General features: G+C 42.4%; 1 protein-coding gene across 1 annotated transcript in view; it reads left to right on the plus strand.

The window, feature by feature from the left end:
- Positions 1 to 4,038: 4,038 nt before the first annotated feature.
- The window catches only part of LOC125299335 (transcription factor IIIB 90 kDa subunit-like), a 61,363-nt gene continuing 47,122 nt past the window's right edge, over positions 4,039 to 18,279 (plus strand). Inside the window, exons 1-5 of the mRNA XM_048250578.1 lie at positions 4,039 to 4,256; positions 6,145 to 6,370; positions 9,257 to 9,337; positions 16,235 to 16,408; positions 17,583 to 17,614. Coding sequence (XP_048106535.1) covers positions 6,187 to 6,370; positions 9,257 to 9,337; positions 16,235 to 16,408; positions 17,583 to 17,614 — 471 coding nt within the window. The 5' untranslated portion in view covers positions 4,039 to 4,256; positions 6,145 to 6,186. The remainder of the gene's footprint in view (positions 4,257 to 6,144; positions 6,371 to 9,256; positions 9,338 to 16,234; positions 16,409 to 17,582; positions 17,615 to 18,279) is intronic.

The following is an 18,279-nucleotide window of genomic DNA, read 5'->3' on the forward strand; positions in this document are numbered from 1 at the left end:
TTTACGGGGCAACTGTTCATATCATTCTCCTGTGTATGCATTCTCATTAACTTTTGTTTTGCATGCAACACCCATTGTTGATGACACACTTGGTTCGGTTCTAAACTGGTGGAAATGTGGGCTGGTTCACTAGATAGCACCAAGGTCCAAAGAATTCTGAACAGAACTGGTTCAAGAAAGGGTTCTCTGTCGGTGGAAAAACACTGTTAAGTGGCTTTACTGAACTTGATTTTAAAAATACAGTTACAGAGTAATTGAAAATTAGTTATTAATTAACTAGTTACTTCTTTCAAAAGTAATTGAATTACTTTACTAATTGCCGAATTATATATGTAACTCTTTACTAGGGAAAGTAACTTTTCAGTTACTTTTATGTCTGAACTTTAACAGGCCTACACAATAATAGGCTAAACAGCATTTTAGACCTATTGTAGCCTCAAGTGAGTTTCAATGGCTTGTCTCTCAGATATTTAAGTTATGTTTTCAAATCAGCTGAACTCTATTTATCCTTTCAAATGAATGAAACTTGATAGTGGAATGAAACTCTGGCATGCCAAATTTATCACATTTATCCAATGTGCTTATGTCTACATTTACATTTATTAATTTGGCAGAAGCCTATATCCAACATGATTAACATTTAATTGGGGGAAGCTGTGTAGCCTAGGCCTACTATAGGCTATATCAGCCTATATCTGGACTGGGGTCATAACATTGACATCTTATAACTTATTCCCTGTTCTTAAATCATATTATTTTTCCTGTTTGTCAAACAATTCTATTATGTTTACATTTTTGTCTTTTTTATAGTCATTTATTATTTAATAATGAGCAACGTTGTTGCACTACCATAGCACCTTATTAACATGGCCATTGCATCACATGGATACCAGACTTTTGTAATCACTTTGTAGGCTAAGCTATTAAAATGTTTACATTTCTGTGAGTGATTTTTTTGATGTATGTGAGAGAGGCCTATATGTGTGGTTAGCTATAGAATTTCCCGGGGCCCCAAGCAGCCGCTAAGTTCGTGTTCACACTGAGAAACAGCCTCGAGCCCGACTGAGGGAGGAACATGCCGGAGAGCAGCTTCACAGAAGAGAACTTCTGACGGCAAATTTGAGGAAAAGTTGGTAAACCATCCTTCTTACCTAATTTGAGGGTGTTGATTCTGAATATTTTGTTTACCAAGCTCAATTATGAGTTCTAAGCCGCATAATCAGCATTTTAACATAAAATAGCGATTATTTTTGCTTATTTTCCCTAAATTGGGTTGATTTCAAAAGTAGTCACTAAAACCAAATAAAAGTGTTCTCTAAATACATGTTTGAGCATTAAAGAAGCCATACTATAGTTTATTAACGTATTTAATGGGAACATGATTACAGTTAACATGTAATAAATTCGGAAATTCTAATCAAAACACAACCATAATTTTTATTGCTAACAGTGAGTCGCTTGTGGTGTTTAATGCATTTCATCACAATAACAAATTGCACAGATAATCTTCAACTCAGAATATATCCTACAGTACATATGAACTTAGATAGCGGGAATAAGCCTAATGCAGAACTACATCTACCGTCAGCAACAACCGACAAGTAAAAAACATTTTAGTTCTAGTAACACTGGATTTGGTATGTGTGCTTGCCTCCATACTAGAGCTTGATAATGTGCTCTTCTAATATGCCATTGAGCAGCATCACTTGTTGGTAGAGCCTCCGATCCTCGACATCTAGAAAACAGAGTGGCTCTGTTGTCACGATACCAAAATTATGACTTTGATACAATACCTGCCATAAATATCTTGATACTCAATACTGAAACGATATCCAAATCCTAAAATATCTGGAAAAATAAAGGACGCAGGCCTCCTCCAAGTGTATTGAGTCATTTGTGTTGAATTTGTTGCACTTTTGGTCAATTCTGGGTTTAAAACTTCTAAACTTCCTACATAATTATTATTTTTGTAGTCAGTAAAATAGTAGTTTGTGTGTGATTAAGTCATTTATTGTTTGTTATAGCTCATTTATATTGTGTGATGTTTTGGCAATAAATTACCTTCAAATAGCCAAAGTAGGCTAGATCAAGATCAGTGTTCAAATTACTGCATGCAAATCACTTAATGCTATGCAGAAGAGCCTAATCTTTAGGCCATCTGATGTAGGATACCCTAGGCCTTCCCCTGTTTATGGGATTTCTTTGACAGTTGCAAAGGGAAAAAAGTGAAGATAGTCTTCTTTGCTCCCAGTGTAATTTAATAAGTACGTTTCAACCACTCTTTGAGTCTTAATCAGATAGGCATACACCATTATTACATTACATTACATTACATTTGGCTGACACATTTTTAACCAAAGTGACTAACAACATGGTAACAGTTAAGTTTTAAAGCAATTCTAAACAATTTTAGGACAATTTAAAAACGGTAGAGTACAGTAAGAATAAGTGCATCAGTGAGTGCTGTTTTTAAACAGTTCAAGACGGGTGGTAAGTGCTAGGATCAGCAAGACTTGTTGGTGCTATGAAAGGAGATACATTTGCTACATAACAAATACCAAATAACAATACAAAAGTTTCTTACAAACTTTCCTGCATACTTCTTAAATGTGCTGCAGTCAGATGGGTGTCCTAAAGACATAACTAGATCTTGAGCATATATTACCAGTGTTGAATGAGCAGTTTTTGCAGTGATCACTACTAGACATTCCACATTGCTAGACAGCACTTGAGTGAGGATAGACTTATTTCCACTTCACAAATAACCATCGCTATCTGCAATACCTACAGTACAGGGACAATAATAAGTTCATAGCTGAGGATTTGTTCTAGGTCCACTTCCCTTTTAGCATCATACTGTATGCAGTAATGATGCACTGGAGAATGTTTCTTTTTGTTGCACTATAAAGGATATCTTGTCTATTTTTTTGCAAATAATGCAATCTCCATAGCACTCTTCAGCAACCCTCAAATATGCACACTCTTCCATTTTTTTGCATGGCTGGAATTTTAATGATAGGAAAGAGCACCAGTGAGATGTTTTAACTAGGCAAGCACAGTCGCCTTTACAGTACACAAAAATACAGTGTAAATCCTCTGTAAAGACTGACAACTGTTCATAATAGTTAGTGACAAAGTACTTTCTACAGAAAAATGAGCAGTCACCTACTATTCTATCAATTTATTATCAAGGAATCTATTTTGCTTCTAAACGTCATACTGAATTGTAGCTATTATTTCAATTTATATTTTAATTTTAGCTTATTCTAATTTACTACTTGAGGGTCATTGGGGTAATTCCTGTCCTGTCCTACAACATATCTGATACATAAAGAGTATGCCATATTTTTTGCAATTCCCATGATATCTGATGGCAAAATCAAAAAGTATGTGAATTATGCTAATTATCAAGCTAAAAACTCAAAATTAAGCTTGGTAAACAAAATATTTGAATTCAGCACCCTCAAATTGTGTGAAATAGCCCCTTTACCGACTTTTCCTCAAATTTGCCAACAGGACTTTTTCTGAACGTTTGTTAGCTATCTGCTCTCCCTCTAATGTGGTGAAGGTGTGTCCACCACGCGCTGATAATCTATGACTCCATTCTGACCAGGCGGGTCTGCTCATGGACTTGTGCTGTTTATTAGGCTGTGTGTGTGTGTGTGTTTGTTCACTTGGCTTTATCTAGGTACAGCTCGGGGGTAAGCGCTGATGTAAGGGCAGGTAAAGGTCTCTCCCACGTTGCTGCTTTGCAAGCCTGTCAGTAGTTCCAAGGACCATACCAAAGACGATGAATATTAGTGTGAAATTTTGGTTTATCTGGTAATGTGAAGTCGACTCAAGATAATAATAACAAAAACGAAAAATACAGATCTTCTCCATAGAGGTCATATTCTTATTCACTAAAAATATTCTTTAAGGCAGTAAATATTTTGTATAGCAATACGTTTCAGCCCCACCCCCCTTCTGGGAGCTGCGTTGGTCTCGCCCGTCCTACGAAGTGACCATGTGCTCCCGCAGCTGGTCGCCGGGCGTGAGTGTTGTTACCGGAGTCGCACTGATTGAGCGGCTTGTCATGAGTTATTTAGTGGTCTGCTGTAATAGTTACATCGGACAAATAGTGTTTTCGTGAATAACAATATTTTCATCAAATAAACAAACCTTTTCTGAGGGCGAGAAGGAGCGAAGTCTGCCCTCGTGGGTGCCTGCCACCCCACGCGACCGGTCGCCTGTTGGAAGCATTTCATCCACTGCAGGTATCACGCGATTTAACAGGAAAAAATGTTTGCTTTTTTATTTTTCAACGCAGGCGTGTGCGGAATTTACGTGTAATGTTGCGGCGTAGTCCCCGAGACCGCTGTCAGTCAATCAAATTAAACATCAAACCCAAAGTGTATTGGCATGATATGACTTATTCAAAAGTCTAGACTATAGGCCTACCATTTTTGCAAACGTATGTCAGATGTTAAATAGACCAGTGATGACATAAATTCGCCTCCGAACTGCAGTCTGCAAGCGGCTGCTTAGATTCGACTTGTAGCCGTAGGGTTGCGCTGTGGGTCGACTGACTGCCTTGAGACCCCGCGTGCCACGTAGTAGCCTTCTTCTCGCGCAGGGCCGTTTACGTTTTTAGCCACGGATACCGCTCAACCTATGCAAGACATGATGCTTCAAACATCCTGGTTGGGTTAAGCTCGCACACGAAGGTGATGCATTGACTGTCAAGTCAAATGTAGGTAAACATTGATCTCTACCGGAATGAGCGTGCTCATGATGGCATTACGGCAGGCGACCCAGTGCGTCAGATCTCTGCGGCACGTGGTTACCGGAGGTTGCTGTGTCAGTAAAATGCAGGAGTAACCTCCTCTGTCGGTCTGTGTGTCTCTCTCTCTCTCTCTCTGCCTGTCTGATCCGATCCAACCTGTCTTTTGTGTTTTCCCCACCCATCTCTCTCTCTCTCTATCCCTCTCTTCCTTACTCTTCCTCTCTAATTGCCTTTCTTGTTGTTATCTACTGGTCTCCCTCTGTGTCTGTGTGTGTGTGTGTGTGTGCAGATTAGAGTGCGGATCGGGCCGCAAATTTCTGTCCGAACCCGGCCCGCGTCCGACAGAGTTGCGTCCGAACCCGACAGGCATTTTTATGTCCGAACCCGACCCGAGCCCGACGCAGATGATGCCTCAGTTATTCCCATGCTAGTGATTAAACGTTCACGTTTGTGGATAGCCTGTCTTTTTGGCCCATTAAACGGAACACACAACAAATTGTCTACAGAATCAGATGAGCGTGCACGCACGCAGGTCACACACAGCGCACATTAACACAAGAGGTCCAAGCAAGCATAGCCTATTGAAATAGAATTCTTGTCTTACCATTGACGAAAAGTCGTGAAATTAACTGCAACAGTCTTTGAAACTACAGTGCCTCTGTCACTGATATGCAGCATCGACGTTAATTGGTGCAACTCGAGGAAATCCTCATCCAGTTGAACGAGACGACCTTATAGCCTACCGGTAGTAGCCTAAGTCTTTACCACAGTATGCAACGCAAATAATCTTAAAATCTCCTGATAGGCTAACAACTTTTTTTTTAACGTCACCCAAGACTGTGCTTATGTGCATAACCATTTGTTTATGTAGTCGTGACAACGCGTGTGCATTTCAGGCTGCATGCCTGTCACGATAAACAAATCTTGCACACAGGAAGAAAGCTATTATGTCTTTTTTACATTTTACTTTATTCTCAAAAAACAAACGTTTGCATCATGTAAAGCAGACCTGTTGGTTACCCAACATAATAAGGAATTTTAAATGTAAAGCTTCCAATGCATATCGCCCCCATGTGTCCGAACCTGACTACAATTTCTAAATATTTGTCCGAACCCGACCCGTCCCGGGCTCGGGTCGGGTAGCCACACTCTAGTGCACATCTCAATAAGTATCACTCTGTGTGTGTGTGTGTGTGTGCGCGTGCGCGTGCGTGCGTGCGCGCGCGCGCGGTCTCCTATTGCACTATATCTTGACTGGTATCACTCATTGTTATTGTAAGTGTGTGTGTGTGCGTGCGTGTATGTGCATTACACTAAGGTCTGCTATTACACTGTATCTTAACTGGTATCGCTTATTGTGTGTGTGTGTGTGTGTGCAGCGTGCTTTCCTGTGAGCAGGCGGTGGAGCAGCAGTGGTCATCATGAGTCCGCGTGTGTGTGCGTCGTGCGGGGGCACGGACATCGATGTGGACCAGGCGCGGGGCAACGCTGTGTGCATGGGCTGCGGCTCCGTGCTGGAGGACAACATCATCGTCTCCGAGGTGACCTTTGTGGAGAGCGGAGGAGGCGGAGTCTCAGCAGTCGGACAGTTTGTCGCCTCTGACGGTGAGTGTAGGGCCCCCTGACCCTCATGTGCAGTTTCACTGTGTGTGTGTGTCTGTGTCTGTGTGTGTCTGTGTATATATAAGTATAAATATAAGTATATGTACTCTTTTGATCCCATGAGGGAAATTTGGTCTCTGCATTTATCCCAATCAGTGAAACACACACAGCACACAGTGTACACACAGTGATACTTTGGGTGACCGGAGGGTTGCCGGTTCGAACCCTGACCAGTAGGCACGGCTGAAGTGTCCTTGAGCAAGGCTCCTAACCCCTCACTGCTCCCCGAGCGCCGCTGTTGTTGCAGGCAGCTCACTGCGCCGGGATTAGTGTGCAGTGTATGTGTGTGTGATGGCATTTTACATTTACAGTGCCATTTTTTTGTGTCTTTTTAGTTGCGATAGTTATTTTATAATTATTCATGTTATAGGTGTTGCTACTGTTGTTGAAAGTGATTTGATGAACAGCCTATAAATACTAGTGGTTGACTGGAAATGGAGGGCATATTTACAGTTTTTCTCAGTCGCTTTGGTGCTTTTCTCACGTCACTATTAACATTTGCACAGCAGTTAGTGCACTTCTCAAAACAATTAGTGCAAACTGCAAAACCGAGTGGATAACCTGAAAAAGCAGGTCACTTGCTCAAAATGGATAGTCCATTCCTCAAAAGCAAGTATTCATGTCAATGAAACTGCCAGTGTCCTCAAAATTAGAAGTCTTGACACCATCGTTTATGAACAAGATAGTCAAATGGCTTTGTCATGTTTTCATTATGACGGTTTATTCTCTCAGTGTTTTCCCATGCAAAAAAAGGTCAGAACTCGGTGACACTACCTGAAAATGCTCAAGACAGCACTATACAGTACTTGTACAGCCATTTGAAAACTACAGTAAAGTTACACATTGCTGTAGTTAGGGGAGTAAGTGAGTACAAGACACTGAATATGTACGTTTCACAGTTTTACTGTATATGCTCTTTGCAATTCTACAGCATTGTGACAGAATTTGAGAACTAGTTCAACAATTTTGTGTGTAATGACTCAAGCAATGAAAGGAAGACTATCGTATTTTCCGGACTATAATTCTTTAAGACTTTTTTTCATAGTTTGGCAGGTCCTGCGACTCAGGTGCAACATATCTATATATTTATATATATGGTTTTTTCCTCTTCATGAAACATTTTTTGACTGGTGCGACTTATACTCCGGTGCGACTTACAGTCCGGAAAATACGGTATTACTTTTATTGGGAACGACTATTCAGCATCCATAAGTATAGTTAATTTTGAACGACATGACATAACCTAACTTGAATTTCCCCTGGGGATCAATAAAGTATCTATCTATCTATCTAACCAAATGATAATGTTATAAAACAGCAGAGAATTGTATGAAAGCAACTGATACATGTACAAAAGCATTTGCAATTTGTTTAGAGGAAGGAGAAATTACTACTATGATGTGCACAAATGACAAATGACTAAATGTTGTGGAGTTTGAACTAATAGTTATAAGAATTTTCATTCTGATCTGACAAAAGCACCAAAGCGACTGAGAAAAACTGTAATTAATTGAATGAATAACTCATAAGGCATAAGGGCCATAGGAAGTCACGCATGTGTTTCTTAATAGCCGTCTTAACAACATTGTGGGCGTTGTGCACGCTTGGTGTGGATTAGGCTATTAGATAGATAGATGGATTTATCGATAGATCGACAGATAGATAGATAGATCGATAAGAGCAGATGACGACACTGCAGGAGCTGCAGTGCTGTATGTCGGCCACCAGAGGGGAGTGTTGTCCCAGGTTCTGTTGCCTCACCTGCTGCTCTGCCCAAGGGCTTCACCAGAGACACAACAAAGAATCCTCCAGAGAAATGGGATTAGTTCGTATAATCAGAGACTTTATAATGAGGAGACACAGCACTCAAAGGATCCTGCTTAGAAACGTATGGGGTTAGTTCGTACTCCTGTAATGTAAGTAACCAACTGCATTGTTGGAAAAGGCATAATTGACGTTTTGGCTTTTGTTTACTTCCCCGTCACCATGGTAATAGCCATGCTGTGAGGGGTGCGCATGCTTGTGAGCAAGTAAACTTAATGAATAAAGTGTTTTTTAGCCGTATGGTGGCGTTTTGGGGGGAGATATTCATACCGTTGACATCAGTACCTGATGTACTTTGTCAATAGGACCTCTCTATATAGAGTTGCGTATGCCTCTCTATTCATTTGAATAGTACAACTGCTGCCCAGAATAACTGCCCAAGTCATTACCAAGATGGCCACTGAGTGGTGGGACTTGACTAGAAGCACAATCCCTCATCTAACCAGAGAGCATGCTGGGAAACATCAGAGATATTGCTCTGGGGGATGATGATGATGAAGGGCACTTCAGCCGTGGCCTACTGGTTAGCGCTTCGGACTTGTAACCGGAGGGTTGCCGGTTCGAGCCCCGACCAGTAGGCACGGCTAAAGTGCCCTTGAGCAAAACTAACCCCTCACTGCTCCCCGCGAAATGTTGTTGCAGGCAGCTCACTGCGCCCGGGATTAGTGTGTGCTTCACCTCACTGTGTGCTGAGTGTGTTTCACTAATTCACGGATTGGGATAAATGCAGAGACCAAATTTCCCTCACGGGATCAAAAGGGTATATATACTATACTTACATATATACTGATGATGGTTGTGATGATGATGATGATGGTTGTGTTGATGATGATGATGATGATGAGGGTGGTGATGAAGGTGATGATGAGGGTGATGGTTGTAATGATGATGATGGTGGTGATGGTTGTAATGATGATGATGATGATGATGATGGTGATGGTTGTAATGATGATGAGGGTGGTGATGAAGGTGATGATGGTGGTCATGTCTGTGCTCTTCCTCCAGGTTCTGGTCCGACTCCTTCCCTGGGCCGAGACTACCACATGGGGACGGGAAAAGAGTCCCGCGCTCAGACACTGCAGAACGGTAAGATGCCCCCATCTTACCCCATCTTACCCAAACACTTAACTAGAGCAGTGTGACTGTCCGGGCCTAGTCTTACCCAAACAGTTAACTAGAGCAGTGTGACTGACCGGGCCTAGTCTTACCCAAATAGTTAACTAGAGCAGTGTGACTGACCGGGCCTAGTCTTACCCAAACCGTTAACTAGAGCAGTGTGACTGACCAGGCCTAGTTTTTAACTATAGGGTCGTTTTCAATTGCTTCTTGAAACTATCAGTGCAGAGAGTGGGGGTGTCTGTGTTAATCTATTTTACATTTATCTCACTGAGATGTTTCATAGAAATAAATAGAGGACTTTATTACTGATATCATTGAACAGCCTATAACTGACTAAGCCTATAACTGACTAAGCCTATAACTGACATTGTAACATTTTCTCCATTGTGACGGAATCCTGAGGCAGTAACTAGAACTAGCAACTAGCAAATAGAACTGTGAATGTGACTCCAGCTGATATAATTAGCCTATTAGGGAGATATCAAGCATGTTTTGTTAATTAATCTATAAATCTATAAGGACGACGTCAAGCTACCGGCCATGAAACGTGGAAAGAAGGGGCTAGAAGAACCCATTAAACTTCCAAGCAGATCCATCCCATGTGTAGTTTCACTTTAGATACATTTAAGAGACGTGTTTTGGCAGCAAACAACGTTTCTTTTGTTTAGTTTAATCGCAAACTGTTGTTCTCAAGCGACATCAAGAGACTGGCTTGTTTTAGAAATGGGCTGGATAGGCTACTAGCAATAGATATGGAAGTATCCCCTCCAGTTGACTGTATTAGCAAACTGGGCCTAATGCTTGTGGGCTGTAGGCCTAATGCTTGTGGGCTGTAGGCCTACTTCGTTTGTTTAAACTTTACGGAATCCTAAATGTTCCCTCATGTAGCCTATGCCAGGCAGCGGCGCCTCTTCAGAGTTTGCTTCTCTGTGTTGTTTCTCTGTGTTGCTGAGCTCCACTCATGTTGGAGCAGTCAGCTCTGTCCTGATGTTTTTCTCTCAAACTCATTTGCATGCAGAGAGCATCGACCAATCGGCGCTTTGCTACATTGACATGAACGTTACTGTCTATGGGTAGCATAGGCTAGTGTCGTTCAACAGTGAGCTAGGCTAATAAAAGATGGAAACAGTTCCGATTTGGTTTCAAAACGAAATAGCAAGGGACTTTGAAATTAAACTTACAATGATATCCATGCATTAAGGCAGTGTGTGTGTGTGTGTGTGCGCATTAAGGGCTACCTGTGTGCACGTCGGACTGTTTCAGAACGGCAGCACAAATGCGCACATCTCACTCCCCACACATGCTTTCCTCGTGCTAAATGTTCGTCTATGCTTCCTCCAGTTTGATTTTTAAATTAAACTTATGAGATCCGCGCATTGAGGCAGATTAGAATACTGTCTATGAGTGCATCTGACTCCAACCTGTCTCAAAACGAAAATGCAACTGTGTCACTTATCAACCACTAACCGAACGGCCAATTAAGTAATGCACCACACCGTTACTTTACTTTCTATCCGATGTGAGCCATCATCATTTATATGGAGACATATCAGTGACAGATTGAAACAAACTAAATTGATTTGAAAGTTAACTAAAGCCATGCAAAAAAGAGAAGAGTGGGCAGGCAGAGGGGCCTTTCAAAGAAGGCAGGGAAAGAAGAGAGCCAAGCCAAATAACAGGCTGATGAATGCTCTGCAAATAGGATCAAATCAATTGATGTACCCTATTTAGGTGTGTTGACATTTTTGCATGCATCCTTTTCCCTATGAGAAATTTTCATAGTACAGTAGGCTACTGGCACAAACTCCAAACTACTTTCACCCCTGCTTTTACATGCAAATATAAAATGTCATGCAAATGTAAAATAGAAACCACCTGTGAATAACTCAAAATGTTTTAATGCAGATATCATTTGCAGGGATTAGACTGGTATGATTTAGCCTAGCCTACATCATTGTACTGGTATGATTTAGCCTACATTATCGTACTGGTATGATTTAGCCTAGCCTACATCATCGTACTGGTATGATTTAGCCTAGCCTACATCATTGTACTGGTATGATTTAGCCTACATCATCGTACTGGTATGATTTAGCCTACATCATCGTACTGGTATGATTTAGCCTAGCCTACATCATCATACTGGTATGACTTAAAACACCACAGGGTTAAAGTGAGAGTTCATTAAATGTTTTAGAGTAAATTTCTAAATATCGAGATATATATCGTATATCGTGAAATAGACTAAAAATATTGCCCAGCCCTACTCTGAGGTGTTTTGCGAATGTCTAACGTGCAGTTTGTGACGCAATGATCAACTTTTTCAAATTATAAATGACCGATGTGCCATATTGAACCATAGGGGCGTACCGCTCGGTTCAATAATATACCGTACACACACACACATACACATACACACTCATATGCACACACACGTAACATTCACACACCATGACACGCCAGCCCACAGGGGGCCAGTGAGGAGGTGTGTGTGTGTGAGGTCATATCCTGGCTCTGTGATTACGCATCACACAGCTCCTCTCCAATGTAGTCTGGTGCTGCTGGCCACACATGTCACAATTAACTTTTTAAAAGAAAAAAACCACACATACACACATCCCACACACACACCCCACACACACACACACACGCCACACGCCACACACTACGCTAAGCTAAGCTGAGCTGAGCTGGTGATCCTCTATTAACCAGACAGTTATGAGTCACATTTAGCCCTGTCTGGTCTCCATTGAGACGCCATGTCTGCCCGTCTTCCTCCTGCTCCCATGGAGACGCCCTGGAGATGACAGGAAGTGATGGAGTAAACAAACGAGAGAGAGAGGGAGAGAGAGAGAAAAGAGAGAGAGAAAAGAGAGAGGGAGAGAGAGAGAGAGAGTGGGAGAGAGAAGATGGAAGGGCGGATCTGTGAAACGCAATCAGCTGTAGAGAAACACACTCTCATGTTCACGCACACCTGGACGAACACCCCCCCACACACACACATCCCACACACACGCACCCCCCTCCCCACACACACCCCATATATATATGAGAGAGAGAGAGAGAGAGAGATTTGGGTAGTGTGATGACTATGAGGGAGGGGAGGGATGTGTGGGGAGAGATGGTTAACCGTCGTCTGATTTGTTAAGAGGTGACAGTCTGGCGTCTGTGTAAGGGGGAGAGACACTGTCTGTCTCTTTGTGTAGGAGATTCATTTGTAACTCTGTGGTGACACTCCCCGTTGTGCTGTGTGTGTGTGTACACACATGTGTGTGTGGGAGAGAGAGGGAGTTCTTTGTGTTTTACAAACTAGTGGAAAGTAGACCCAGTCACCCAGCAGAAATTTGGGGATTTTGTGTATGTGTGTTTGTGCGAGCGAGCGTGTGTGTGTGTGTGTGGATCTAGCACCAGTGGATCTTGCACATGTGGGTCGTTTTCAAATCACAGTAAAGACGCGCTCAGTAAAGGCACCATGAAGATGTCACTGTCTGCACACTGTCTCAAACAGTTCACCAATTTGACACAGGGTGTCTACAGACACCCTGTGCACAGATGGAAACATTCAAAGCCTTGATAATATTTGTCCATTTCCCGGTTTTGTTCGTGCATTGGTCAACTAAAAATTTAGTAGCCTATATAGTACATCTACATGTACATGCAATATCTTTACAACAACAACGCCTAATTATGACCTATTAACTTTATACAGCCCTATAAAGGCTAAAGTTACCTTTTAGTTTTGTTTCAATTTACCGTTGTGTATGGCTTTAAACACTGTGTGCGCTTTAACATCAGCCTATAAGCATTATTCCAGCTGCGCTAAGGTTTTGACAAGCACCACAATTTTGCCTACCTTGTTGTTGCCCATCTGACATAACTCCAAGCTTTGCTATGTTCCCTCCATCCTTTCGTTGTTTTCAAAAAACGTTTTATATCTATGATGGCCTTGAAGTCTTGAGTTTGTGAATTCGCTAAAAATAAGCTTATTATGTGCTGTTAACCGGCAACCATAGACAGTAAAAGAAAGCAGCAAGTAGCCTTGGCTACAATTTCTGTAGTTGCTGCATCCATTCATTGTTATTCTCTCTCCTGCTCAAACAAATGTTGTGCGTGCATTAAGTTGATGATAACGTGTTTACAAACTCTACATTACAGAAAATATTGTAAATAGCCTACTGTCATGCAGTTAATGGGATACTGTGCAGAGTTGGAAAGTTAGGTCAACTTGGAAACTCTTTCTGTTGCCTGATGGTAAGGTACAGCCGTAGCTTACACCTGCAGGAGCGCTTGCTTGGGCGCCTGTGTTGCGCAATGCACTTTGCTCCTCTCATCTATACGACGCAGTTCCCATTTCTCCAAACCATACATAATTACAAGGACAAATATTGCTACACGAGGGAAATCAGTGTGGTGTCCGATGTGAAAAAACACATTTCCACGCCCAAATGCCCCAGCAGCAGCACGGGAGAGCAGAGCTTATCTGACAGATCTGCATTGTCTATAGTGAGGTAATGTTAGATTACATTGCAAAAATATCACCATGCATTCATAACCTCGTGATTCCAAAACATCGGAAAGTGACATTTCTGTGTTACATTTTGTCAAGAGGAAAAATCAATAGCAAACTGTTCCCAACTGACTATAGCGCTGTGAACCGTTCCTGGCTGCACCTGGCAATTCCGCCATCATAACAGCAATCCGCTATGGAACAAGCGTGCCGGTTGTTACAGGGAATGTGAGATGACGCTCTGATTGGTTTATTGCACGTTACGCCCAAACCACACCCATGATTAATGTAGCTACTTCAGACAATAGAAACAGTGCCCAAGATCCGCCCACAAAGCGATGTGCGCGAAGTCAATTGCACTAAAGTGCAAGATATAGCCCAAGGAGTCTTTAAAAATAGAACATCTCTCATATAACAGTTACCATTTCAGTTTAGGAGGAGAGGTGTAGGACCCACAGTGTTACTTTGATTCCATTTTCAACTGAGATATCAACAACCTTCAAGCAGCATCCTCTTCAATCAGCATCGATATCAGTAGGCCTATCACACGAGTCCTTCAATCAGCATCAATATCACATGATCTCTTCTTTTACATAGGCCCAGGAGACTGTTAGGGGGCAGGCTATATATATTATCATCAAGTAGGCCTGTACTAAATAATGTAGTCAAAATGATAACTGTATGTTGGCCATCCTTATGAGTGGACAGAATGAAAACTACAAAGCTGACATTGAGTAGTATTAAACTATATTTAATTTGTTGTGTTTCTTTTCTTTTAAATTGTATGCCTACTGTACGTTTTTGAATCAATTTTGAATCCAATCTTGAGCCTAAAAATCGATATTGAATCGTGATATATTCTGAGTCGTGCACCACTAGTATGAAGACTGTAGTGTACTCTGGGTGGTAGATTATATTGGGTTGAGGATTGAGGGTAAACCTGTTGGGACCCAGTGATGGGAAAGAATCATCAGACATCAACATGTTCAGTTCTGATGAACGCCCGCCGCAGAGAGTTAGATAGGAAAGGAATCAGTCATGGAGTTAGATAGGAATAATAATACTAACCTTAGCAACACCCTAGCAACCACCTCTAATAATAATCTTAATTAGGGCTGGGATAAACGATTATTTTTTAAACGATTAATCTAGCGATTATTTTTTCGATGCATCGATTAATCTAACGATTCATTTTTTCAGTTCGATTTCGATTATCGATTATCTCCCCATTAATTTACTAATAGCAACTTCTACATGTTTATTTACATATCTGAGTGAAAAAACATGAATTCTTTAACATTGCAATATATGTTTATTGCTTTTAAGATTACAAAATAAAAGACTATACAAGTGCAAAGTAATGCATTCTTAGTCAGAGGTAGCATTCAATAAAGTTCAGTAGTGTATAATTGAGTGCCTGTTATTTTAAGACGTTAAGTGTGGGAATCCTTTTAATTAACATTAATATATGCACAGTTAAAGGGAGAATTCGATGTGATATTGACCTAAAGTGTATTGAAACATGATACGAGTGTGAGCATTATGTCTCATAGCCCATCTCGGCTTGTCCCCTGCACTCCAAAATCTGGCTAGTTAACGATGCTACCAACAGCTTTTTCAATAGTGGTGCCGCATCGGGCTAACCATGCAAATAAATCACTGTTTTACACCCATTTACGGGGCTCAATGTATCTCCACACTTCATTGGTAGACTTTTCGAGGGGGCCCTGACATTTAAAACAAGACATTGAGAACTTTGAAAAAGCACTGGTAGTTTACTTACAAGACGATTTATACAGACAGTATCTTCCATGAAGTTTAGCGTTTGCAGCCATCTTGAATTTAGTCCGATAAAATTAGAACCTTTGAGTAAGAATGAACAGGTATGATAAAGGGATCAGATTCCAAAAAGAATTCAGTGGAAATGCATGGATTCCAGTTTCTTCCAGTAGCAGCAACTGGAATCCATGTATTTCCACTGAATTATTTTTGGAATCTGATCCCTTATCATACCTGTTATTTAATATAGCAACCACCGTATGTACTCTTGCAACAACCAAGCAACCACCACTTAATGTGACCCTTGTTTTGGATTATGCGTTAATACAGATAACTTTTGATCCGCATGCCCAATTTTCAAAAATGAGGAACTGTTGTTGTTGTTGTTCCCTTTGGCGAACTGCACCAGATCAAGCCCATTCTTGCAGTTCCTCGGAGATGCATTTCTAGCTCATTGAAGATCCTTAGATGTCCATATCAGCTATGGTTTTTGTTTTCATCTCTGATGTGTGTGTGTGTGTGTGTGTGTGTGTGTGTGTGTGTGTGCGGCGTGCGTGCGTGTACGCGTGTCTCTCCAGCGAGGCGTCATATCAACCAGCTGGGCCACCAGCTGCAGATGAACCAGCACTGTCTGGACACGGCGTTCAACTTCTACAAGATGGCGCTGTGCAAGCACCTGACCCGCGGGAGGAAGAGTGGCCACGTCATCGCCGCCTGCCTCTACCTCGTCTGCCGCACCGAGGGCACCCCACGTATCCACACGTGTGTGTGTGTGCCATTTTGTTGAGTTTGGTTATGTATCTGCTTGTTCTTGACTACAATTGAAGGGTGTGTGTGTGTGTGTGTGTGTGTGTGTGTGTGTGTGTGTGTGTGTGTGTGTGTGTGTGTGTGCACTGGTTCTGGTGAAGCTGTGAGTTAGGTCCTGAAAAGAGAGCAGGAGAAGAAGTTAGACCAGAACACACACACACACACACTCCCTTGTTGTGATGTGTGTCTCTGTGAGTCACATTCAGCCCATAAACCACTGGCTCTGTGGCTCTGTCACACACACACACACATGCTCACTCACACTCCCTGTGCTTTGTGAGTCAGCAGGCTAATGACGGGGCTAGAATTATACAACTTAACCACAACATATGAATGCATGCTCACATACTCACTCACACACACACACACACACAGACAGACAGAGGCACAGACCCACCAATCATACACACAGATAGACAGACACAAACTCACACTCTCACCCATACAGACGCACTCACACTCACACGCACACACACAGACTCACACAGATAAACAGACACAGACACGGTGTCTTTGTGGTTTTGGGATTTTGATGTTGATAAATTATGTCTTACAGACCAGTGTGTGTGTGAGGTGCGGGGGCTTGGATCATCTGGTTCTGTAGAGTGTAGTGAGATGTGTGTGTGTTCGTTCATTTGCCGGGTTAATAATGGGGAATGTGAGTGTTTGTGAGAGGTGGGTTTGTAAGGGCTTGCACTCACATTTTGGTGTGTGTGTGCTTACGTGTGTGTGTGTGTGTGTGTGTTTACATGTGTGTGTGGTATGGTATGGAAGGGAAATGAGGGAGGGTGTGTGTATGTGTAACGTGTGTGTATGTGTATTTGTTTACATGTGTGTGTGCTATGGTATGGAAGGGAAATGAGGGAGGGTGTGTGTGTCTCAGGAGAGAGGGAGGGTGTGTGTGGCGTAGGCGCTATTTTGGGCTTGGATGTGTGAGATGGGACTGATGTAGAGAGGGTCATGTCCACACACACATATACACACATACACACACACACACAAGGTCACCTCAGAAGCCCCCACCCCACATCGCCATGACAAGTGTGTGTTATGAGAGGAATGTGTGTGTGTGTGTGTGTGTGTGTGCGTGCGTGCGTGTCTCCTTAACCACAGGGTCAGATATGCTGCTGGACCTGAGTGACATTCTGCAGGTGAGTTTGGAAATCTGCCTCTCCTCTCCTCTCCTCTTCACCCCTTTTCTCTCCTCTCCTCTCCTCTCCTCTCCTCTGTCCTCTTCTCTTCTCTCCTCTCCTTTGTCCTCTTCTATCCTCATTTCCTCTCTTCTTCTCTCCTCCTCTCCTCCTCTTCTCTTCTCTTCTCTCCTCTCCTCTGTCCTTCTATCCTCCTTTCCTCTCTTCTCTTCTCCTCCTCTCCTCTTTTCTCCTCTCCTCTCCTCCTCTCCTCTTCTCTCTTCTCCTCTCCTCCACTCCTCTCTTCTATCCTCCTTTCCTCTCTTCTCTTCTCCTCCTCTCCTCTCCTCTCCTCCTCTCCTCTTCTCTCCTCTCCTCTCCTCCTCTCCTCTTCTCTCTTCTCCTCTCCTCCTCTTCTCTCTTCTATCCTCCTCTCCTCTCCTCTTTTCTCTTCTCTTCTCCACTCCTCCACTCCCCTCCTTCCTCTTGATTTTACCAGGGCCCTCTGTCTGAATCAGTATGTGTACCAACACACGCACGCACGCACACACACACGCACACACACACAGATGACTGAGGCCCAGATCCGACTAATTAGTATAGAAAACTGTAGCAAATGAGTGTGTGTGGGGATGAGAGAGACAGAGTGTGTGTGTGTGTGTGTGTGCGGGTGGGTGTGTATAAGT

The sequence above is a fragment of the Alosa alosa genome, chromosome 1 (assembly GCF_017589495.1).
Source record: "Alosa alosa isolate M-15738 ecotype Scorff River chromosome 1, AALO_Geno_1.1, whole genome shotgun sequence".
In the NCBI taxonomy this organism is placed as follows: domain Eukaryota; kingdom Metazoa; phylum Chordata; class Actinopteri; order Clupeiformes; family Clupeidae; genus Alosa; species Alosa alosa.